At 38.0% G+C, this 24,804-nt stretch overlaps 1 protein-coding gene across 1 annotated transcript in view; it reads left to right on the plus strand.

Annotated features, from left to right (window-relative positions):
- Positions 1-9,264: 9,264 nt before the first annotated feature.
- The window catches only part of FYTTD1 (forty-two-three domain containing 1), a 30,915-nt gene continuing 15,375 nt past the window's right edge, over positions 9,265-24,804 (plus strand). The window contains exons 1-3 of the mRNA XM_065876308.1: positions 9,265-9,420; positions 14,009-14,137; positions 22,939-23,087. Of these exons, the coding sequence (XP_065732380.1) occupies positions 9,318-9,420; positions 14,009-14,137; positions 22,939-23,087 (381 nt within the window). The 5' untranslated portion in view covers positions 9,265-9,317. The remainder of the gene's footprint in view (positions 9,421-14,008; positions 14,138-22,938; positions 23,088-24,804) is intronic.

Here is a 24,804-nt window from a genome sequence, read left to right on the forward strand (position 1 = left end):
GCGGCGAGCTTGCGGTAGTGCACCCGGCGGGGAGCCAGGGTCTGAAACGCCCACCAACTCTAGTCTCCGGAGTTCTTACTGGTGTGGACCTTTACACACGTCTGTCACACTTCACCCTTGAAACCATACTCGGTCAGAGGTCTAGACTCGAAAATAACGCTGGTCTTAATCCAAGTACGATTAACCCCACTTTAGCCTACCCGGGTTTAACACCGGTAGGTGGTGTTTGGAGACCTCAAAAATTTTAATGAAGAACTCACAAACTCGCAAGAGTTCATGTCGCTTTGGGATCACAAAGGAAGGGGAGGAGGCAAAAGCTTTGGGGAAAGGTTTCCTGGAGGACTGATGTCAGAGCAGAGTCTTTTAGGATGAGTATGAGTTAGCCTGGAGAAGAAGGGAAGAGAAGGCGAAGAGAGTAACACAGACATGAGGAAGCGGGTCTGGGAACAGCTTGTTCTGAGTAGTAATCAGAGCTGGGAAGAGGTGAGAAACAGGCAGACCAGATCATGACGCCATTGGGAGTTTGGATTTTATCCTAAGAACAATTAGGAGCAAATCAAGGACATGCAAATCAAGAAGTGATTTGATCAAACTTGCTTAGAAAGCTACTTTTGACAATGTGGAGAGGTAATGGGGTATGTACTATGTTGGAGGGAAGGTCAAAAGAATGGATATGAGAAGAGGTTGGAAGTCCCTATAAAGGCCAAGTGTAATGCCAATGAGTGAAGTCAGCCAGTTGTAGAAGAATGGCAGAAACTCTCTGAACTGGAACCTTCATGCCTCATCCAAAAAGGAAAGTCTCATCTTAGCTATAGTTGAATGTTGACAAATATTCTGATTTTTTAATAAAGCTGGAATCTGCATTTTTAAGTACAATTTCCAATTTTTAAAATATTGGCAACAATTTTAAGGTAAACATTACATGGGCCAAAAAAAAAAAATTCTGAAGGCTAAATGTGGACTTTGGGTTTGCAAGTCCAGGCCTAAACTTGGGTAGTGGCTGTAGGGAACAAGGAGATTGGGATTAGAGCCATGGTAAGGCAACAGAATCAGCACTACTCTGTTAGGGAGAGATCTAGGTTAACTCCATAAAAACTAGTTACTCTGTTAAAAATAATACATGACTTTCAGAAATGTTCAAACTTGAGAAAACATTTTTTGTGAATTAAAAGTGAAAGAGCCTTTTAATTAAATTATGATTTCCAATTTCCATTTATATAAAAATATTCTTATTCAAACTTTCTCATATTTTCCTACCAAAGTGTTATACTTTTTAAGAAAGGGGCAGTGTTGGTTATTGGGATTTCAGTAGCTTCTGTTTCTACAAATGTATGAACTTCATTTTTTGGCATACAGTATAATCCCAAATTAATGCCACATGATTTTAACATATATTTACATGAAAGTCAGTCAGCTGTATCAGGAAATTCTAGAATTAAAATTGTAGTAAAAGTTCTAGAAAACAGGAATTTCCTTATATGTCCAAGACTGGGTTTACACTTTTTTTTTTTTTTCATTTTTATTTTTTTGGCCATGCTGTGTGGCTTGTGGGGATCTTAGTTTCCCAACCAGGGACTGAACCTGGGTCCTCAGCAGTGAAAGGGAGGAGTCCCAACCACTGGACCACTAGGGAATTCCCTACACTTATTTTCTTTAAAGCAGTCAGTTAATAAGCATGACAATAACCTACACTAGCCATGTGCCCACTCCCCCATCCTATCCCTCTGCTTTCCCTCACCCCAGGTAGCCATATTCTAAATCCCTTGTTTATAATTCCACTGTTTCTCTTTTAATATAGTTTCTTTGCATCTATCCATATTCCTAAAAATTATTATTTAAAAAATTTTTGTGTTCTAACTTTATTAAAAATGCTATTAAGCTGTATTTATTCTTTGAGGCCTTTTTTTTGCTTAATATTACAGTAAGATTTATTTTTATTTATTTTTATTTTTTTATTTTTGGCTGCGTTGGGTCTTCATCGCTGCGCATGGGCTTTCTCTAGTGGCGAGCGGGGGCTACTCTTCATTGCAGTGCACAGGCTTCTCATTGCGGTGGCTTCTCTTGTTGCGGAGCACAGGCTCTAGGTGAGCAGGCTTCAGTAGTTGCAGAGTGTGGGCTCAACAGTTGCAGTGTGTGGGCTGTAGACTGCAGGCTCAGTAGATGTGGCACATGGGCTTATTTGCTCCACGGCATGTGGGATCTTCCCAGACCAGGGATCAAACCCATGTCCCCTGCATTGGCAGGCAGATTTTTAACCACTGCGCCACCAGGGAAGTCCCAAGATTTATTTGTATTGTGTATCACTATAATTCATTGATTTTGACTGCTATATAATAGTTCATTGTGTGAATACACCAGTTTATTCATGTTGCTTTCCACTGATGAGCATTTAGGATGTTTCCAGGTTTTTGCTATTGTAAACAGCACTGCTATGAATATTCTTTTACATGTCACCTCTTGTACATAAGCAAGGGTTTCTCCTGGGTACATACCTAGAAGTGGAATTGCCAGGTTATAGGGTTATTGTCTGTTCTAGCTTTTGTTTTGAGTGATGGGTTTGTAGGTGCACAATTTTAAAAATAACTAGGGGACTTCCCTGGTGGTCCAGTGGGTAAGACTCCACACTACCAATGCAGGGGGCCTGGGTTCAATCCCTGGTCGGGGAACTAGATCCTGCATGCATGCCACAACTAAGACCCAGAGCAGCCAAAATAAATAAATAATAAATAAATATTAAAAGTTATAAAAAATTAGTTATGAAACCATAACTAATTATAATCAGTTATTTAAAATAACTAACAAATGAAAATGGGTCATCTTGGAAAATGATGACAGTATATCATGAACCAAGGATTGTGATTAACCCAATTTTGTGCATCTGGGATCCAAATGCAAAAGGTCAAAAATGCAAGAATATGTAGCATCAGGGTTCAATAGTGTCACATAAAAGTAATGGCCTTACTTAGCAACTGCTTGCTGAATTAATATTTTAAAAGTCAAAAAATCTAAAGAACTTTATTGATCTTGATTAATCTGTTTGTTTTCAAGATTTACCAGGATGCAATTTTTATACAAATGGTAGTTGGTCCTAGAGTACCACTGGCAGAAAGCAAATTTCACTCAATAATCATTTATTCAAATAACAGATTTTTAAAGTTCATGACACTTATTTGCCAAAAGTTTGGTTTTAAGAAATAATCTTCTTGAATATATTCAACAAATATCAATTATAGTCATGAATATTTTCTTTTTATTATATTCACTAAAATTATTCTTAGCAGCATTTTTTAAAATATTAAAAATTTTAAAGCTAAGGGATGTCGCCTACTTGCCAAGTCAAAAGCAATTTGAGCATCAAAATGAGTTAATTCATGATATGTCTACATATCTACATTCTTTTCAAAGGTAAGCATGACCCTTACACTCTGCACCCCTTTGCTTTTCAGAAGAGAATTTTTGAACATGAAATGAGTCTGTGAATTTCTACGGAAACGTATATGTATATATAAACAAGTATGCAAATAAATAAATAAATAGAAAAAGGAAGGAAGAAAGGGGGCAGGGAGGTAAAGCTCTTTTCACAGTAGAATGCCAGCTTATGAATGTAGAGGAATGATAGTGTTAGAAAATCACTATTTTGTAGCCACCATCATAATAATTGATTCAGGCAAGAATCATCAATGGATGCTAAAGCTGTCAGTGAAATTTCTTCCAAAACAGAAATATTTACACAGTCTCAAACCATATCCCCAAAGATTACTTATTCATTATATATGGGGGAAAAAGTATCTTTGCAATGAAGAGATCTGGCAGACATCACCTTAACCAAATGACTAAAGATCACCAATAAGACAAAATGACATCACGTGCCTTCTGATGTTAAGTACTGAGAATGAGCCAACGTCACTTATGTAGTATCCTTGACAAAAGTGAATAACTCAAATCTAATCAGAGGCTGACAATAAGACAAAACCAAATTGAAGGACAAGCTATGCACCAACTGCCTTCAATCTTCAAAAATGTAAATATCATAAAAGACTAAGAAAGGCAGACAAACTTTTTATGATGAAAGGAGACAAAAGAGGACAAAGAAATGCAACATATGAAACTGGACTGGATCCTAGATTGGAAAAAAAATTGTTACAAAGGATATTTATTAGGATAGTTGGCAAAATTTGAATATTGACTATATGTCAGAGAATAGAATTGCGTCAATGTTAAATTCCTGAATTTGATCATTTTACCTTGGTTATATAAAAGAATATACTTAGAGATATATTCTATAGAATCATGATGTATGCAACTTACTCTCAGATTGTCCAACAGCATGAGAAGCCTAGAATCCTGGCTCTTCAGAGCCTTCCTAGACTACCAATCTATCTATTGCAAGTTGAGGAAATTGAAGAGATATATATATATATATAGTGTGTGTAATTTATTGTATTTATTTATTTTTGGTTGCGATGGGTCTTCATTGCTGCATGCAGGCTTTCTCTAGTTGTGGCAAGCAGGGTCTACTTTTCATTGCGGTGCACGGGCTTCTCTTTGTGGTGGTTTCTCTTGTTGCGGAGCACGGGCTCTAGGTCAGCAGGCTGCAGCAGTTGTGGCACGTGGGCTCAGTAGTTGTGGCACACGGGCTTAGTTGCTCTGCGGCATGTGGGATCTTCCCGGACCAGGTCTCGAATCCATGTCCCCTGCATTAGCAGGTGGATTCTTAACCACTACGCCACCAGCGAAGTCCGAAGATATATTTTTTAAAAGAAACAGTCTTTACATAACTAGGGGGAAATTGTGTGATTTATGTAAATTTGTGTAGCTTTAGAAAATTCCACAATTAGTCATTCAGTGAATTGACCTAGAACCTTTGGTTGACAGGACCCCTGCCCTGCCCAGAGAAGACAAGGCCTAATAAGGAGTGGGCTAGAGGTCCAACCTCTGAGCCCAGGAAGAATTCCCCTTCAAGCTCCCTTGTCTATCCAAGCAGGTTACCTGCTAGTCAGAGAAAACTGAGGGCCAGGGACCTGGAGACTAGTAATGCCTCCAGCTATGCCTGCTATCCTGCGTGTCATGTCCTCGGCTGTAACGCTGTACTGTGTAGCACAGTGTCTTGCCCAGAGTAGGGACTCAAACTCTGTTTCAATACATGAATGAATGAATCCTGAGATTAAAAGGCAGAAGACTAGAACATCTATAAACACTTAAAACAAAAGAAAAGGGCAATATAAAAGAGAAAGAGGAAGCTGTAGCAAGGTGGCAAGAAAAGCTACCACAGCAGAAAACAGTGGCAAAGGGGGTAATGAAAAGAATTGAGCAGAAAATAGAAGAAAAACTGTACTGTATATACAAGTAGCTTAAGGGAGTTACGTATAATAATAATAGTCATACCTAATACATACTATAACCACATATAATACAAATTATACCTAGCTCCCTTATTATTCCACTGTAATACAAATTACATCAACATACGAATTCTAAAAATACTCTTCTGAAAAGAATAAGAGCTGATACCAAAATCAGGCACAGACATTACAAGAAAAGGAAATCACACATCAATATCACTCATGAAAAAAGAAACAATATCCTTGACAAAATATTAGCAAAGCAAATCCAATAAAATATAAAAAGGATAATATACCATGACCAAGTAGGTTTATCCTAGAAATGCAAGGGTGGTTCAACATTTGAAAACCAGCCAGTATAATTTACCATATTAATAAATTTAAAAAGAAAAACCATTTGGTCTTCTCAGATGCAGAAAAAGCATTAGATAAAATTCAACATTCACTCATAACTAAAACTCTCAGCAAACCAGTAGAAGGGAACTTCCTCAACCTGATAAAGGGCATCAACAAAAAAATCTAACATCATAGTTAATGGTGAAAGACTGAATGCTTTCCCCCTGGGGTTGGGAACTAGTCAAAGATGTCCACTTTCACCATTCCTGTTTAACATGGTACTGGAGTCCCCAGTCGGTGTAATAAGGCAAGAAAAATAATAAAAGGCATACAGATTTGAAACAATTATGCTGAGTGAAACAATCCAGATACAAAAAAGAGTATATACTGTATGAGTCCATTTATATAAAATTCTAAAAAATGCAAATTAATCTATAGTGACAGAAAACATCAGTGGTTGCTTACTTAGGTTGAGGTTGGGGGGAGGAATTACACAGGAGCACAGGAAAACTTTTGGGGATGATACTATTTATTACCCTGATTATGGCGGTATTTTCACGGGTATATATTTCACACCTGTATAAACTGCACACTTTAAGTATGTGTCTTTTATTGTCTGTCATTTATACCTCAATAAAGCTGAAAAAAGGGGGGGACTTAAAAGATATCAAACTAATCAAGTTAAGGGTTAAATATATGAGTTGTGCTTACCTTTGAAGAGAATATAGATCTCTATGCACACTGTGAAAAGAGAGCTGGAACACGTTAATAGAAAAGTATGGTGTTGTTAAGGTTGCCAGATTTAGCAAATAAAAATATAAGACTCCAGTTAAATTTTACTTTCAGATAAACAATGAATAATTGTTTAGTATAAATACATCCTAAATATTACATGTGGGGCTTCCCTGGTGGCGCAGTGGTTGAGAGTCCACCTGCCGATGCAGGGGACACGGGTTTCTGCCCCGGTCCGGGAAGATCCCACATGCTGCGGAGTGGCTAGGCCCGTAAGCCATGGCCGCTGAGCCTGCGCATCCGGAGCCTGTGCTCCGCAACGGGAGAGGCCACAACAGTGAGAGGCCCGCATACCGCAAAAAAAAAAAAAAAAAAATTACATGCGATATTCTGTGGCAAAAAAAAAAAAAATTCCTGTTTATCTGTACCTGGGACAAAACTTATACTAAACAACTGTTCATTGTTTATCTGAAATTCATATTTAACTGGTCCTGTATTTTATCTGGCAATCCTAGATGTTGTCTGATCTACATTGTATGAAATCAAGCCTCCAGAAAGGGCAGCTGCTTGAATTCTATGTTTATTTTGACTTAGACGAAGCTGATGAATTGAAGACAAAGGCTGTCCACTCAGTGTCCAGCACAGTACCTTATTCACAGTACATGCTCAGAAAATGTTTTTTGCTTTGCAGGCTATGTGAAGATAGGGACGGCAACCATCTTGCTCACCATTTTATCCCCAGGGCCTATTACAATGCCTGGTGCTCAATGAATATAGGATTAAATGAATAGCTGCCTCTCGTGCCCCAGAAAATTGCAGGGTTGACCTTTTAACTCCAGCCCTGTAGCTGACTGGTCAACTTCTTGGACAAGCCCCAGTTCTGATTTCTTGGCTTTTCTCCCTCTTCACTGTTGCTGTGTGTCTCAGGTTGCTCTTTTGCTTTGTATTGTTTTGTGTGTGGCTGACCTATCCTTAACTCCGGTGCCTCTTGTTTTCTTGTTTTTCCCTTTGGAATCAGGGTGCTCTGAGACTCTGAGACCCTCAGCCCTTGGAGGAATCTGAAATACAACAGCTAGGATTGTTTCATGAAACCTTGGAGCATGTTCCCTCTAGAGCTAAGGAGATTTGGTATGCGGCTTCAGTTTTGGGGAGAAGACCAGGATAAAGGGAATTTTTATAAATCGATGTGGGAAGGATTTTGCACATTTGGGATTTTTATTATCTGTCCTATACTGCCTGAAGTATAAAATGTATCCAAACTCTAAATGCATTAATTTTCTTCCATAAAATTAAGAACTTAATCCAATGTTCCTCCCTTTAGTTTGCTCCTTCAAATAAGTAGAGATTGCAGAAGTTATTTCTAGTGAGAGAAGGATAGTATGTAGAAAAATGTCTTGTGCTTAGAAGATTTTAGAACTGTAAGGAATCTTAGAAATAATTAAGTGTAATATATATTTAGTATAACTACTTCTTGTTTTGAAAATGATTATGAGGCCCAGACACTCTCCCAAGTTCACAAGGTGAATGACTGAAGTGAGTGAAACCACTCACTCAATAAAACCTAGGTCTCTCTTGTACTTCTCTACAATCCAGTTCTCTAGTTCTTAGCAGTTGGGAAAGGGGTGGCAGCTGCAGAGTGGAACAGTAATAAAATCAAGCACTTTGTGCTAAGAGCATACATGATACTCTCCTTGACATGCTGAATATTGTTCATGGGTCTTTTTGAGTCCAAAACTTCCTCCACCATTTAAGTTTCTTGCAACCCTTCATAGGTGCCTCTTCAGCTGATTCACTCTTCTCATATGGTTGTATTTTTGTCTTGGGGAAAAAAATAAAGTATAGGCTATTGTGGGTTTGAGATACCTTAGGTCACTAGTTCGTTTCTATGCAAAGAGAAATTTTAGGAAGTGCAGAGGTGGAAGGTGGCAGAGATTTCTAAATGAACAGAATACCTGCCCCTAATTTTTTTCTTAGATGCAAATGTCTTAGTTTAAGCTGCTATGAGGATAATATAACCTAAATGCTTCCACACAAGCGCAGTTATCTGGAGCAGAAGGAGGTAAGAAAGAGAGAATATCAGGTTTTGTTAACAGGAAAAAAAGTTACTATGCAGGAATTCATCAAATATTAATAAGTTTTCCCATAGGGATGATTAGAAAGAAAATGAATCCCTTTATCAATTCCCAACGCAAGTGAATTAGAGAAAAATGCAGCCAAATAAGCAGAGGTACTTACCGCTCTCCCGAGGGAAGGTGAGGTCTTAATAAGGTACCGTGCAAAATGTTTTGAGAGCGCCGGCTGAGAAGTGGTACAGATACGGGAAACGTTAACATTTACTTTTATTAGTATGCTGACACAAGAATTATCAGTGCAGCCTCTGCTTTGCGTCCGGACGTGTTGCTCCGCGTGCTGGCGGTGAAGAGGGGAGCTGGGGCGCAGTTCTGCAGTCCACGCTCGCAGCCTCTGGGGCTGCTCTGCAGTGGGGTGTGAAAGGTTTGTGTGTACCAAAGCTTAGGGGGCCTTTCTGTAGCAGGAGAGACTCGAAGGGCACGGAGGAACATGATCTCATTTAAGGCATGTGATTCTGAGGTGTTCAGGGTCCAGCATAATTTGGGCGGAAAGGCTAACTGCTAAAACAGCGGCCCCTCGAGAGCGGCCAGAGCAGCGGGTGCAATGTTTCCTCCGGTCCGGCAAGAGGCGCTAGGGGCGAGTCCGGGGCCTGGGGCCATTCTCGCCAGCCGCTCGTCTCTTGGTTCCTCCCCCAGCCCTCCGCCGCGGGTGGGAGAGGACGCAGCCAGCACGCGTGCGCGCTCCGTCGGTGCGGCTAGTCTGCGTGCGTGAGTGGGAGGTGGCAGGCCTCAGCCCCTGGCCTTCTTCGCTGACTGTTCCAGCGCGACGTTTCCAGCTATGAACCGGTTTGGTACCCGGTTAATGGGAGCCACCGCGACCCCGCCGCCGCCGCCGAAAGCCCGCAGCAATGAAAACCTGGACAAAATTGATATGTCTTTGGGTGAGGAGCCGAGTCGCACCGAGTTGGAGTGGGAGGAGGTGTGGGTGGAACCAAGTACAGCGGTTTGTGGGGGAAGGGGCGGTTGGCCGCAGTTGTCTATGGAGTTTTCTTACGGGTGGGTGGAACCAAGCGGGGGCCGGTGGGGACGGGGGGAGCGCTTTCTGGAGTCGGGATCGAGCCCGAGGGCCTCGGGCGTCTCCTCGGCGGGGCTGTGTCCGAGGGGACGGGGGGCGCTTCGGGCCGGGAGGTTGGGAAGGCAGAGGAGTGTGGATCCTGTTTCCGCCCCCCCCCCCCCCACAAAGGGTAGCCACTGCTCGCGGGTGACCCCGGCTCTTTGTGAGGAAAACTCCGCGGGTTTCACCTCAGGCTTGTGCGCGGTGGGCGTTATCGTGGGGCGAGGGCAAGGGTCGGACGGAGCCGTCCTTTCTGAGGAAGCTCTGAGAGCCCGGCGGGTTCGGTTAAATCCGTGGTTCCCGAGAAGGGCTGGTTGGGCGTTTTATGCGCCCGGGCCTGCGCCTGGCGCCGCACAGAAGCGTCAAGACGCCCCGAGAGTTGGCTGTTTCTGACGGGCTCCACAGACGGCCGGGCCACCGCGGGGCCGGGGCGCTTGACAGAAGAAAAGATAGTTAGGAAGGACTTCGTGGGATGGTGGTGTATTAGGCGGTGCCTGGAAAAGCACAGTCTCCTCATCGAGTCCTTCAAGCTAGCAAATTAGAAAAAAACGAAGCGAAAACCGAAGGAGGGTTTGATGGGAAGCCAAGTAAAGCATAGATCTAAAAGAGTGGGGTGGTTTGGTGACGATTAGATAAAAAGCAGGGAGATTGGCGATTCAATTAAAAATTCAGACCTAACACCACTGAGGGACTAGTCTCTGTTTGGCTTGGTTGGTTTAAAAGTAATTCCGTTTTTGTCGGAATTCAGGTTTTGGTATTAAATGTGGTTAGTTAGCTCTGCCTCAGGCCTACAGTTTTTCGGATATTTGAAAAGTACCCGACTAGGGGATACAGAGGTGTAACTTTTCCGAGGACGATATTTTTCTTGTGGTTTTTCTGCAAAGTTCGTAGTCAAAAGTCAAGACCTCTTGGTTTCTGTTTTTGTCTTAAGTTAGAACCCAAGATGTGAATTAAGAAAATCATCAGAAATCATAGGTTTGGCCTCAAGTCTTGCCTACTACTGCTAGTCAGTAGTGACCTCTAAAGAAATGAGAAATCTTTTGAATTAAAGCCAAGAAAAAATATAATAATGAATATTTATTGAGTGCTTACTACTTGCCAAACACTGGACTAAGCATTTTATATGTGTTAAATTATCCCGATAATAACCCTATGAGGTACTTACTCCTAACGATAATGAGCATGCATGGAATCCTGAATCCCAGACTGTCTCAGTTCAAATCCTGCTTCTGCCACTTATTAGCCATTTGATCTTGGGCAAACTGCTTCTCAGTGCCTCATCTGTAAAAAGGTGAGCTACTACCTCAGAGGGTTGCTGTAAGTATTAGATAAGTCAACAAACAAATGTAAACTGCTCAGAACAGTACCTGGTACACAGTAAGCACCATATTTACATATATACACACACATACTGTATAAGCCGTTGTTGTTATTCCCATTTTACAAAACCTGAGGCATAGAGAAATTAAGTAACTTGCCCACAGTCATACAGCAAGTAAGTGATGGAGTCAGGATTTCAGTCTGGTTCTAGAGCACCAAGCTCTAGATGTAGGAAGTGTTAACCATGTAGTGTCATAAGCATTACATTTCTTAAGTTTCTAAGTTTTTTGTATCTATTTTGTTCAGTGCTTAGGATGTTCAAATGAAGAAAACTGAGGGATAATTCTCTTTGAAGATAGAAGTGAAGTGCAGCGGATAGCTAAAAGAGATTGGTCTCTCTCCTCACCATACTGTCAGGTGCCCCTTTTTTTTTTTTAGGTGCTTTGTTTTGTTTTAGTGAGAATTTTACAGAGATGTGATGAAGAGATAGGTATTTTAGGCAATTATTATGCTTTGTGAATATCCCATTTTATCCAGTGTGCATAGGTTTTAGAATCTAATTTTTTGTTTTGTTTTTAATTTTGACTCTATCAGGTTTATGTGAATATTCATATGGAATTATCTACCAAGGTTACCAGTAGCTGGCCTCATTGTGGCTCAATTTCTTAATTTAAAAAAAAGAAATTTCTTTCTTTCTTTCTTTGGCTGTGCCAGGTCTTAGTTGTGGCACACGGGGTCTTCGTTGCTGTGTGCCATATCTTTAGTTGCAGCATGCGGGGATCCTTTAGTTGCGGCATGCGGGCTCTTAGTTGCGGCGTGAGGGATCTAGTTCCCTGATCAAGGATGGAGCCCGGGTTCCCTGCATTGGGAACACAGAGTCTTAACCGCTGGACCACCAGGGAAGTCCCTCAGTATCTTAGTTTGAAAATGGGTATTACAATAGTTATTTCATAGAATTATTGTGAGAATTGAATGAATACATGTTTTCAGAACAATCCTATTAGTACTCAGTTACTACTATTACTGTTATCACATGTATACCCCTAGTTTTTTATAAAAGTAGCTCATAGTGGATTTTTTTTTTTTTATTTCTGATATCTACCTACCCTGTCTACTCCTTGGTTAGGAGAAAGCCATTATCTTCTTTTAGATTGGAAGAATCCTCTCTGTCATGGTAGCTCCTTTTAACTTGAGGATTTAGATAATAAAATGTTTAAATAGAAAACATAATTTTATGTTTGATATACTTTTCTACTTTTAATTTTTAGTTATGTTTATACTCTATAATGCTCTGTTTTTAAATCAGCCTGGTTAGTCAAAATTATACTCTGCCTCTTTTTATTTTGTGGTTCCCCAGACCAAGTTCATTTTTGGGAGGTACTCTAATGGCTCTGAGATCTCAGACTTCTGGTGAAGAATAAGTAGCACCCTGTTAGAGGAAAGTAGTGTTTTGAAAGTGGTGTCTAACTATTTCCCTTTCTGCTTACTGAGAATTTAACATGTTCATGGCTCTGATATTTGTGAAATCTTTGTGTTTTGTAAAAAACTGTTCTTGAGTGTTTAACTTTGATAAACTTTTTTGTAGCTGAATGATGGATCTCAAGATAACAAACTACTTTGAAGGGATTTGAATTATTTTCTATGAATATTTAAATGTAGTTTAGAGACTTAAAGATTAGAGATTGGTGCACCTCAACGAAGAGCAGCCCCCACTTGCAGCAACTACAAAAAGCCCACAAGCAGCAACGAAGACCCACTGCAGACATAAATAAATAAATTTTTAAAAAGATTAGAGATTAGTGAGGTAGAGTAGTAATATATAAGAAAGGATCCCTGTAATCTATATTTCCTTCTTTGACTTTAGAAAAGACTAGTTATATTGATATAGTTGTTAGATTATTTGTATTTAGAGTAGTTTGGAAAAAAAAAACAACTGAGGTTAGTTTTGTTAATTTTATTAAGAAGTTGTTGATGTTCAATTTATTTGGTTTATTTACTGTATTTTCAATCAGCAAAATTAATATTGGAGTTGGAACTTTGGAGAAAGTGGATATTCTTAAATGAGTATTTTTTGTCTTCTAGTAATCTCCTTTAAACAGATGTAAATAGGGATCTGGAGTACATTTAGTTTTCTGATCTTGACATTGTTCTGTTGTGGTATTAGAGCAATGTGATGTTTATGAATTACCTTGGGACAGTCTGGAAGTGTTTTGGGAAATAATGAGACTTAGAACAGTGTAGAGGGAATTCCCTGGTGGTCCAGTGGTTAGGACTCCACGCTTCCACTGCAGAGGGCACGGGTTTGATCCCTGGTCATCGGGGAACTAAGATCCTACAATCCTGCGTGCCGTGCAGCATGGCCAAAAAAAAGGGAGAGAGAGAGAGAGAGAGAGAGAGAGAAGAGTGTAGAAAGAAAGATAAGGTAACCCTGAATTGCTTTGCTAAATGAGCAAAGAACCAATAGTATTTTCTTTTTGTACTATACCTTTATTATGGTACTTGTTTAATTTTTTGTTTACTATTTACATGTCTGTTTCCATCAATTTTAAACTTACTGAGAATAGGGATCATATTTTACTTTTGTTTGTTTCTGTTACAGCACAGCCTACCACATATATTCACTGCACATAGTATATACTCAATAAATATTTGCTGAATTGAGGTGAACTTAGAAATTTAGTCTTTGAATGATTTATTTTTTGACTGCCAATGGTTTTATTGAAAGGTGGTCATCTTTAAAAACTGGAGACTTCTGTGATTATGGAAAGTAAGTATGAGTAATTTTTGTAAACAGGTTTTTGCTCATTTATATTTATTAGGGTAAGAAATACTATGAATAACAGAAATCTTCATTAGTTGGTAGCTCTGCTTTGGGCTATTGACTTCAACTTTTCCTACAAAACCATTGTTCATTGCTCCAAATATATTGGCTGATTTGAGCTTTTATGTTCATATTATTATTTTCCACTTATCAAAGTGCTTTCAAAGTAGAAAAGAAGTTAGGGACCTAGGAAATCTATCAACTAGAAAATGAGACTGAGTAATTGAGTCATTATGTTAAAATGAAGGTAATCATCACATTTCGTCTATCACAGATGATATCATCAAATTGAATCGAAAGGAAGGAAAGAAACAGAATTTCCCAAGACTAAATAGAAGACTCCAGCAAAGTGGTGCCCGGCAATTCAGGATGAGAGTAAGATGGGGAATTCAACAGAATTCTGGTAAGTTTTGCAAGTAAGCTTTAATAAAGAGCCGTTATTTGTGGGTTCATAGTATACTACCTTTGATACATACTTAAAGCGTGGAGGAAGTATCTCAGTACCCTTTGTGATGTGTATTTTTCCTTCTCTCAGAGTTTTGTTTAATCTTACAATCTGGTAAAAATTCAGGTTTCCTTAAATAGGTGATAACACTATTTCTTAAAAACATTAAGTCATTTTAAAGTAACCTCAGTATATAAAGTCTTTATTATATTTAGGACTATAGATTTATAAAGGATCTTACATATCATGGAGTCTTAATATCCTTCACAGTTAGAGGTTTGTCTGATGGATGACTATGTAACTCCAGCTTAAATATATTCAGTGAAAGAGCATAGCACCTCACAACATAACTTATTCCATTATTGGAGACAGCACTGTTTACAAGAAAATTCTCTTAATTTGAATTAAATCATGCCTTCCTGTTAATTCTATAGAGTTATAGGAAACAGGTTTCTGTATGAAAACCTTTTATAAATATGTGGAGACTACTATTCTGCATAGAAAATGACCTCTAGATTATTTATCTTATCATCCAGGACCTTTAGGATTTGTTAAATCCTCCAGAGGTAACACAGAATTGAATGCTTTAGATATGGTCTAATGATCTTGGAACTCTACATATACAGTTATTTTTGGTAATCTAGAAGCTTATTTATTTAAAACATTTTGTCCCAAAATAGACTTGAGGCAGTAACTGAATACTATTAATTATATGTGACTCATTAACTTTTTTAGCAGTTACATCAGCATTTTATTTATTTATTTATTTATTTATTTATTTTTTGCGGTACGCGGGCCTCTCACTGTTGTGGCCTCTCTTGTTGCGGAGCGCAGGCTCCGGACACGCAGGCTCAGCGGCCATGGCTTATGGGCCTAGCCGCTCCGCGGCATGTGGAATCTTCCCGGACTGGGGCACGAACCCGTGTCCCCTGCATCAGCAGGTGGACTCTCAACCACTGCGCCACCAGGGAAGCCCACATCAGCATTTTAGAATAAACATTTGTTCAGATTTTTTAAACTCTAGATCTTTTTTACACATGTGAAAAAATGTTTGATAAACTAATTCCTAAGTTGATTTTTATCCTATATGTTAAAAACCATAGAAAATAATCTCCAATAGGTTGAACATAATTAATCCTATGTTTAATAGCTAATATGCCAACATATCCTTAACATATGCCTGTAACTAAGATTAGACCCTGCAGAAGAATTTATTCTTCCCTAGTAATTTCTGGGATAGCTGAACCCAAGTAAGTAAATCTTGTAATAGGTATTTAGCTATAGAAAATTAATATTTAATTCCAGTGATTTATATTAAAAGGTTTCTTATAAATGTTACTCAACATACCATATTTTATATATGATTTGTTTTAAAATAATTTCAGAGTTCATAGAAGCCAGAAATATATTTATTTATGCTAATCGTTTGTTAAATACCTGATAAATGCTCTGAACTGACCAGGTTGTCAGGGTATGTAAAGATGCACTCTTTTACTTCAAGGAATTTCTAGTAACAGAGATAAGGTAGAAAACATAGAGTTAAGAAATATCATAAGAGAAATTCTGATTGTACTACAGGATTTTAGATAGGGATTTTGTGCTAAGAAAATTAGTGGTGATTTAATGGATAAGGTGAAATAGGATCTGATTCATGAAGGATCAGAAAAGCTTTCCTTTTACAGGGGTTATAATCTGAGCCTTGAGTTAAAGGATACCCAGTGGCAGCTTAGGATTTTCTAAGATTGAAATTGCGCTTGTATGTTCTCCACTTACATGTGTCAGGGCCTAAAATAGAACAGCTACTGCTGTCACTGAATGTTCAGAGAGGTATGGGATTTTCTTAAGCTCTAATTGGTTTGTAAAAGTTAAGATTTCCACATTATAATGTCAGTGAGGATGTTAGCTTGAGGTAAGGGAATAAGTAGCACAGAGAGCCCTTAGCAAATACTCAATTATTTATTTATTTAAATTTTATTTATTTATTTATTTGGCTGCACCGGTTCTTAGTTGCGGCGTGCAGGATCTTCTTTGCCGTGTGCAGGATCTTTAGTCGTGGCATGCAGGCTTGTACTTGTGGCATGCGAGATCTAGTTTCCCTGACCAGGAGTTGAATCCGGGCCCCCTGCATTGGGAGTGTAGAGCTTTAACTGCTGCACCACCAGAGGAGTCCCTCAATAATTTATTTTTGACGGCTGAACAGACAAGTGAATAAAGTCTTCCTAATTCTGTACCTGAAATATAATTTAGTCATTCAATACATACTTGTACAAACAACCTAAATGTCTTTCAGGGATGGAATACTATACAACAGCAGTTCTCAAAGTGCTGTCCAGAGATCCTGGGGAATCCCCAAGACTCAAGGGGTTCACATGGTCAAAACTATTTCTATAATACTAAGACATTGTGTTTTCAGTCTTATTCTCTCATGAATGTACAGTGGACTTCCCAAAGTCTACATGACATGTGATAAATAAAACATTGGAAGCAGAAGCAGAAATGCGAATCTAGCTATCTCCTATTAGGCCACACACTAAAGAGATTTGCAAAAATGCAAATCAATGCTACTCTTCCTATTAGATATTTTTGTTTGTTTAGGAATACAGTAGTTATTTTTCATTAAAAATGTTATTTGCCCTACATGTTGTGAGTTTATTGTTGTTTTAATAAAATAACAAATAGTTTTTAAATGTCTTAGTTTTCATTTGTAGTGTGGTAAATAGCAGTAAACATAAACCCTATATATCAGAAACAAAAACTCTTTGGGGTCCTCAATAATTTTTAAGAGTATAAAGAGGTCCTGAGACCAAAAAGTTTGAGGATGCTATTTCTTTTAGAGGTAGAGGAGACAGAGAAATAGTTGTATGCTTCTTTAAAAGGAGCCAGTAATATGATTGCATACACTCTGTGATACGATATTTCCCAGAAAATCCCTCAAACCTTTGTGTAAGTGATCAGACTACAGAAATTATTTAGGCAGCTTGATGTGTGTGTGAAAGAAATTCATGAAGGGATTGGGCTAACGATTCAAAGGAAAGATGAAAATTCATGTGTCTAGTTTTAGTTGTTCTCAACATTGGTTGCATCTGTGGAGCTTTATAAATTAGACTGATGCTCTGGCTGCACTCCATTGCTACTGAACCAGAATCTGCAGAAGTAGGGCCTGGGGTTTGTTTGTTTTTTTTTTTAAGCTCCATATGTCCTTCTCATACATGGCTAGTAGTGTTAAACTGCTGCTCTGGTGGAGCTGAAAATGTGAAAGGACCTTCATAGAGGTAGTAGTTGAAGTAATGAGAATGAAGGTACTCTAGAAAGATGAGAACTTTCTAAAGGGGCTGATTGGATGAAAACCAAGAAAAGACTCTTGCATGAAACATGACAGTGACAGCGTGAAAAATACAACCATTGCTAAAACTGAGATAGAGCTAGTGAAGTTTGTTCAAAGATAGAAAAGGAGGAAGGAGGAAGGGATGATCTAGGCTTGTTAGAAGGTAGAGGATAAGAAGCCACTGGAAGGAAAGAAAGAAAAGATGGTAGAACGGGGCTTCCCTGGTGGTACAGTGGTTGAGAGTCCGCCTGCCGATGCAGGGGACACGGGTTCATGCCCTGGTGCGGGAAGATCCCACATGCTGCGGAGCGGCTGGGCCCGTGAGCCATGGCCGCTGAGCCTGCACGTCCGGAGCCTGTGCTCCGCAACAGGAGAGACCACAACAGTGAGAGGCCCGCGTACCGCAAAAAAAAAAAAAAAAAAAAAAAAAAAAAAAAAGATGGTAGAACAGGTGATGAGTATGGGAACAATGACTATAACAGTCAGAAATAGAAGGCACCCAGGAATAGAATTCTATCCCATACTTGTCTCCTTTTATTCTTGTTTTTTTTTTTTAATTTTATTGAAGTATAGTTGATTTACAAGGTTGTGTTAATTGCTTCTGTACAGGAAAGTGACTCAGTTATAGATGGATAAATTCTTTTTCATATTCTTTCCATTATGGTTTATTATAGGATATTGAATATAGTTCCCTGTGCTGTACAGTAGGACCTTGTTGTTTATCCATCCTATATATATGCTAGTTTGTATCTGCTAATCCCAAACTCCCAATCCTTCCCTCTCCCTCCCCTTTTATTCTTGTTAATGAGATTTTCTCATGAGTCTTTTTCGTCTACGCCTCAAACTTTGGTATAATAATGGATTCCTCCTCTCTTTAAACTTTCTCTTTGTTCTACTAATTCATTCATTCTTTTGGAATACGTTCAAATTTCTTTGTTCCTTTCCCAGTCCCTTATCATGTTGTGTTTGAGTGTTGCGATAGCATCTGAAATGGTTTCACTGCCTTCTCTCTCTTTCTTCCATTCAGTATAAGATACCGCTTCTAGACTGTTATAATCTGATCATGAATTCGGTGAGCCCCCCCTCAGTTCCCTTTCAAGTATAGTCTTTTTTTTTCCCATCTTTATTGGTATATAATTGGTTTACAATGGTGTGTTAGTTTCTGCTTTATAACAAAGTGAATCAGCTATGCATATACATATATCCCCATATCTCTTCCCTCTTGCATCTCCCTCCCTCACACACTCCCTATCCCACCCCTCTAGGTGGTCACAAAGCACCGAGCTGATCTCCCTGTGCTATGCGACTGCTTCCCACTAGCTATCGGTTTTACATTTGGTAGTGTATATATGTCCATGCCACTCTCTCACTTTGTCCCAGCTTAACTTTCCCCCTCCCCGTGACCTCAAGTCCATTCTCTAGTAGGTCTGCTTCTTTATTCCCATCCTGCCCCTAGGTTCTTCATGACCATTTTTTTTAGATTCCATATATATGTGTTAGCATACAGTATTTGTTTTCTTCTTTCTGACTTACTTCACTCTGTATGACAGTCTCTAGGTCCATCCACCTCACTACAAATAACTCAGTTTCTTTTTATGGCCGAGTAATATTCCATTGTATATACGTGCCATATCTTCTTTATTCATTCATCTGTCGATAGACACTTAGGTTGCTTCCATGTCCTGGCTATTGTAAATAGAGCTGCAGTGAACATTGTGGTACATGACTCTTTGAATTATGGTTTTCTCAGAGTATATGCCCAGTAGTGGGATTGCTGGATCGTATGGTAGTTCTATTTTTAGTTTTTTAAGGAACCTCCACACCGTTCTCCATAGTGGCTGTATCAATTTACATTCCCACCAACAGTGCAAGAGGGTTCCCTTTTCTCCACACCCTCTCCAGCATTTATTGTTTGTAGATTTTTTGATGATGGCGATTCTGACTGGTGTGAGGTGATACCTCATTGTAGTTTTCCATTCACTTCTTATCCTTTTCTCTAGACTGTCTCTCAAATCACTGTGGTTGCCCATGTCTTTGTACTTGTCACTTTATGCCTCTCTCCCTATTCACATCTTGCCTGTTTTGTAATACCTAGCTCAGAGCCTGCTTTTTCTGTCATAGCTGTGTTTTTCTCTTTGGAAATGTACCATAGATTATATTCTACCTTTTATTATTCTTTAATTTTTATATATAACAGTTTGGAAAATGCTCAATTTTTCGAGCCACAGACTTGCACTTAGATCATGGCTCTGCCATTTTCTAACTGTGCCCTCTGGGTAGTCACTGTTCTTTGCCTCACTTTGCTCACTTGCAAAATTGAGATGTTAGCGTCAATTTCATCAAGTGCTCATTTAAATTAAGGTACTCAGAACAGTGCCTACCTAGCACAGTGGTAGCTGCTTCATTATTTAATACAAATAAAAATAGCAAGTAGTTGTAGATTTAATTTGAATATACAGGTTTCCCCAACATGCTTAATCTTCGTTTGGTTGCAATTCTAGAAGGGAATCACACATAGAACAGCAATAATTTGATCCTAATATTTTAAAAAATTGTATCTTTATTGCTTTTTTGCTGATTATAAAAATAATAAAATCAGCACCTTTAGTACTGAGGCAGAGCACCCAAAAAGGGAACAAATCTACAAGAACTCCTTACCACACTGAGTTGCCGTGCTGGTGGAATTCACTGGGAAGTGATCTATAGGGGTGATGCAGCTTTAATTCACTGGAGGATGAGCAGGGCCAGAATTAGAGTGATGCCTAGGACTAGATCTAGATAGATACCGAGGGCCTAATATTTAAGGTGTCACTCATTCTCAGATTTTATGCCCTAGGCGCCTCTCTTGCCTCACCATAGTCTCAGCTTTCAGGGGAGGGATAATGAGTGCCACTGGGTGTCCTATGCCACAGGAGCAAGCCTTGAGGTGCACGCTGGAACTTGGAAGAAAAGCTCCTTCTTCTTCTAGGGTCCCTCCAGTGCCCTCTGCTGACAAAGCTTAACATCGTGCCAGCTGGTAAGAGAAATGTTCCAGTAACAGAAGCGGGACAGTAAAGAGTGAATTGGGAGCTGAAAGGCAATAAATTGGTAAATGGTTCAACCATCATAACATAACAGGTTTTTCTAACTGTCTAGTTGAATTCTGGTCTCAAAGTAGGTACACCACAAAAAAGCATTATGGAATTAGATAAATTCGACAGTGACATATACATGATTATGGCTTAAGAGATTCATCACACACAGTCCTGAGAAATCCTACAGGAAACTATTTTAACTCCGTTTAGTTTGACTATGAAACAGGTTGGTAGACCTGTTACCACATTGCAGGTGTATAGTATTATACAGGATTCCATTCTAAAGACATTCCCCCCCAAATTAGAATTAAGATAAGCATGCCCAATATCACAATTGTTACTTAAAATAGTTCTCTGGAATTTCTGGCTATTGCATTAAGAAGTAAAAGAATTTGAGGTATAATTATTGGAAGGAAGAAGGTAGTATCATTTGTGGATAATATGATTGTCACTCAGAAATCCCAAGAAAATAATTTGAAAGACTATTAGAACTAATAAGTGAATTCAGTGGAATGGCTGATTAAAAGCTATTAATTAAAACCTCAGTAGCTTTCTGTAATCCTAGGAATGACAATATGAAGATTATTAATAGATAAGGGATCTTTTTTTGTGATTGACAACAAGTGTATAAAATATCTCGTAATAAGCTTAACAAGAAATGTGCAGGACCTATGGGAGGAAAAGCTTGAAACTTTACTGAGCCAATTAGTGACAGAAGAAGACTTGAATGAAGACGTAATGTGTTCCTGAATATTGTAAAATGTCGATTCTTGATAAATTAATTATAAATTTAAAGTAATTCTTCTATCAAAGCATCAAAGGAAATTAGAACTTGACCCTAGAAAACTGGTTTATGAACATGATAGTTTGTGAATGGAAGAATACAGATAGTCAAAAAACCCATGGAAAGTGTTCATTATTACTAGTAAACTACCAAATACAAGTTGTTTTTTTTATCTCAAACGCCAAATGATAAAGATTAAAAAGAATAATATTTAAAGTTGTCAATGATACGGAAAAAGTGGCACCCTTATGTTCCTGGAAATATAAATAAATATTGTCGTTCTGGAGGGGATTTTTTACAATATGAATCAAAATCCTTTAGAATTTGCTTTACTCTTTGATACAGCATTTTGATCTTTGGAAATTTATATATTGAGGAAATATCATGGATGTGTATAAAAATGTTATCTGTAGTGTTATTGCAATGTTATTTATAATAGTGTAACATTAGAAGTAACTAAAATGATTAGTATGAATATTAAAGACATAGGATTAATATTCACAGTACAGTGTTAATGTAGACTACAGAGTAGTATATAGAGTAGTGAAATGTGGTTGCTGGAAGATTGACTCAGTCCATTTTCTGGTCACATGGTACTACAAAATTGTGAATTACCTCACGTGATAGTCTTTTGAGTTGCTTAAAGACAGTTGAAACTAAAAGTGTTAATTTGAAATGTATGTATACAAGTAAAAGACTAGAAAAATATAAAATGTTAGTAGTTGTTGTCTCTAAGTGGTGGGCTAACGGTGGTGGCTTTTATATTCTTATTTGTACTTTATATGTTTTTAAGATTTCTGTACTGAGCACGTTTACTTTTTCATAATTAGAAAATAAGTATTTAAATAGGTAAGATACATAATGGAAAAGCAAAGTCAGTAATGTCATATGCCGCAGAGATGAAAATATATATCCATTGGAGTTTACTGCAGACTTTAGCAAAAGCAGTTTGAATATAATAAGACTGAAAACAAAGAAGCCAGATTGCAACATCATAAGAAAATAGGAGATGAGATAGTGATTCCACTCTGGATCAGTGCCATCCAACAAATAAAATGTGAACCACATATTAATAATATATTTTATTTGACCCAGTACATCTAAAATATCATTCTAACATATGATTAATGTAAAATTATTAATGAAATATTATACATTCTTTTGTTACATCTCAATTCAGACTAGTCATATTTCAAGTACTCAATAACCACATGTGGTTAGTGGCCACCATGCTGCACAGGGAAAGTTGAGACTGTTCTGTTTGTTGAGAAAGTAATGCCAGAGAGAGGATAGCTGGGGGGAAATGTGAGAATCCTCTAGTCCTTTGCAGTCCATTGCAGCAGCAGAACCCTTTCCAATAGCTTATTGCCTCTTTAAAAATGAAATATTTTATGTAATTTTAAAGAAGTTATATAAATAGTAATATAATAATAATATAAGAAATATTATATGAATAATAATAAATGAAAAAAACTCTTATGTCCTCCACCCTACTTAAGAAATAGAATATCCTGTGACCTGTGTGTCACTCAATTGCAGTCTTAGATTGATTTTTTTTTTTCCTCCTCTCCTCCAGGTTTTGGTAAGAATAGTCTGAGCCGTAGAGGAAGAGTGATGCCTGGAAAGAGACGTCCTTATGGAGTTATCACTGGCCTTGCAGCTAGGAAAGCAACTGGAATTCGAAAAGGAATTAGTCCTATGAATCGACCACCTCTAAGTGACAAGGTAGGATGATGGCTAATCCTGAGTCAGAAACTTTTCCTTACAAATGAGTCTGTGTTCAAAACAGAAACAGACTCAACAGACATAGAAAACAAACTTACAGTTACCAAAGGGGATGGGGAGGGGGGAGGGATAAATTAGGAGTATGGGATTGACAGATACAAATTACTATACGTAAAATAGATAAGCAACAAGGATTTACTGTATTATCACAGGGAACTATATTCAGCATCTTATAATAACCTATAATGGAAAATAATCTGAAATATATATATATTTATGACTGAATCACTTTGCTCTACACCTGAAACGAACACAATATGTAAATCAACCATACTTCAATTAAAAAAAGAGAAAGAAACCCTTTTCCTTTATTCGTACTAATATTTCTGTGAATGAGCTTGAGAGAGCATTTTATTTGAATATTTTGGGTTTTTTTAATATAGTACTTTGGGGCTTATATAAAAAATTCAATAATTAAATAATAATTATTGTCATTCATGAAGAATACCTAAATTTCCACATTCTCAAATATAAAATTTTTTTAGAGGTTCTTGACTTTCCCTGTGTGTGTGTGCAGTTTTTAACGGGATAGTGTGTGTCTGCAGTTTTTAACAGGTTATTGACGTATAATTTTATACTATAAAATTCATTTGTTTTAAGTGTACAATTCAGTGAATTTTAGAAAATTTATAGAGTTGAACAATCATCACAATAATTAATTTTAGAACATTTCTATCACTCTAAAAAGAAATCTCAAGTCCATTCACAGTCATACCCTGTGATATGCCCCAGGCAACCACTAATCTACTTGCTGTAGATATTTTATAAATTTGCCTTTCTGGCATATTTCATATACAGGCATACCTTGTTTTATTGTACTTCACTTTATTGTGCTTCACAGATACTGCGTCTTTTTACAAATTGAAGATTTTTGGCAACCCTGCACTGAGCAAGTCTGTTGGTGCCGTTGTTCCAACAGCATTTGCTCACTTTGTGTCTCTGTGTCACATTTTGGTAATTCTCGCAATATTTCAAACTCTTTCATCATTATATTTGTTATGGTGATCAGTGATCTTTGATGGTACTATTGCGAAAAGATCACAACTCGCTGAAGTCTGAGATGATGCGTAGCATTTTTAGCAATAAAGCATTTTTAGATTAAGGTATATACGTTGTTTTTTTAGGCATAATGCTGTGGCACACTTAATTGACTACAGTATAGCATAAATATAAATTTTTATATATAGTGGGAAACCAAAAATTGATGTGACTCACTTTATTGTGATATTTGCTTTATTGCAGTGGTCTGGAACCAAATCCCCAGTATCTCCGAGGTATGCCTGTAAATGGAATTATACAATAGTATGTGGGCTGGCATTTAGCCATAATACTTTTGAGGTTCATCATGTTGTAGCATGTCTCAGTACTTCATCTCTTTTTATTAGTGAATAATATTTCATTGTATGAATATTTTGTTTACCCATTCACCAGTTGATGGACAACATTTTGGTTTTTTCCACTTTTTTGGGTATTGTGAATATGTTGCTGTGAACATTGCCTGTAAGTCTGTATGGACACAGGTTTTCATTTCTCTTGGGCGGATACCTATCTCCCCTAGTTGATACTTTTAATTAGTTACAATTATTTACCCACCATAAATTAACTACTTTTCAAATCTTAACTGAATTTTTAATTACATCTCAATGAGTAATTTTTG

Source organism: Phocoena phocoena, chromosome 4 (assembly GCF_963924675.1).
Source record: "Phocoena phocoena chromosome 4, mPhoPho1.1, whole genome shotgun sequence".
NCBI lineage: Eukaryota > Metazoa > Chordata > Mammalia > Artiodactyla > Phocoenidae > Phocoena > Phocoena phocoena.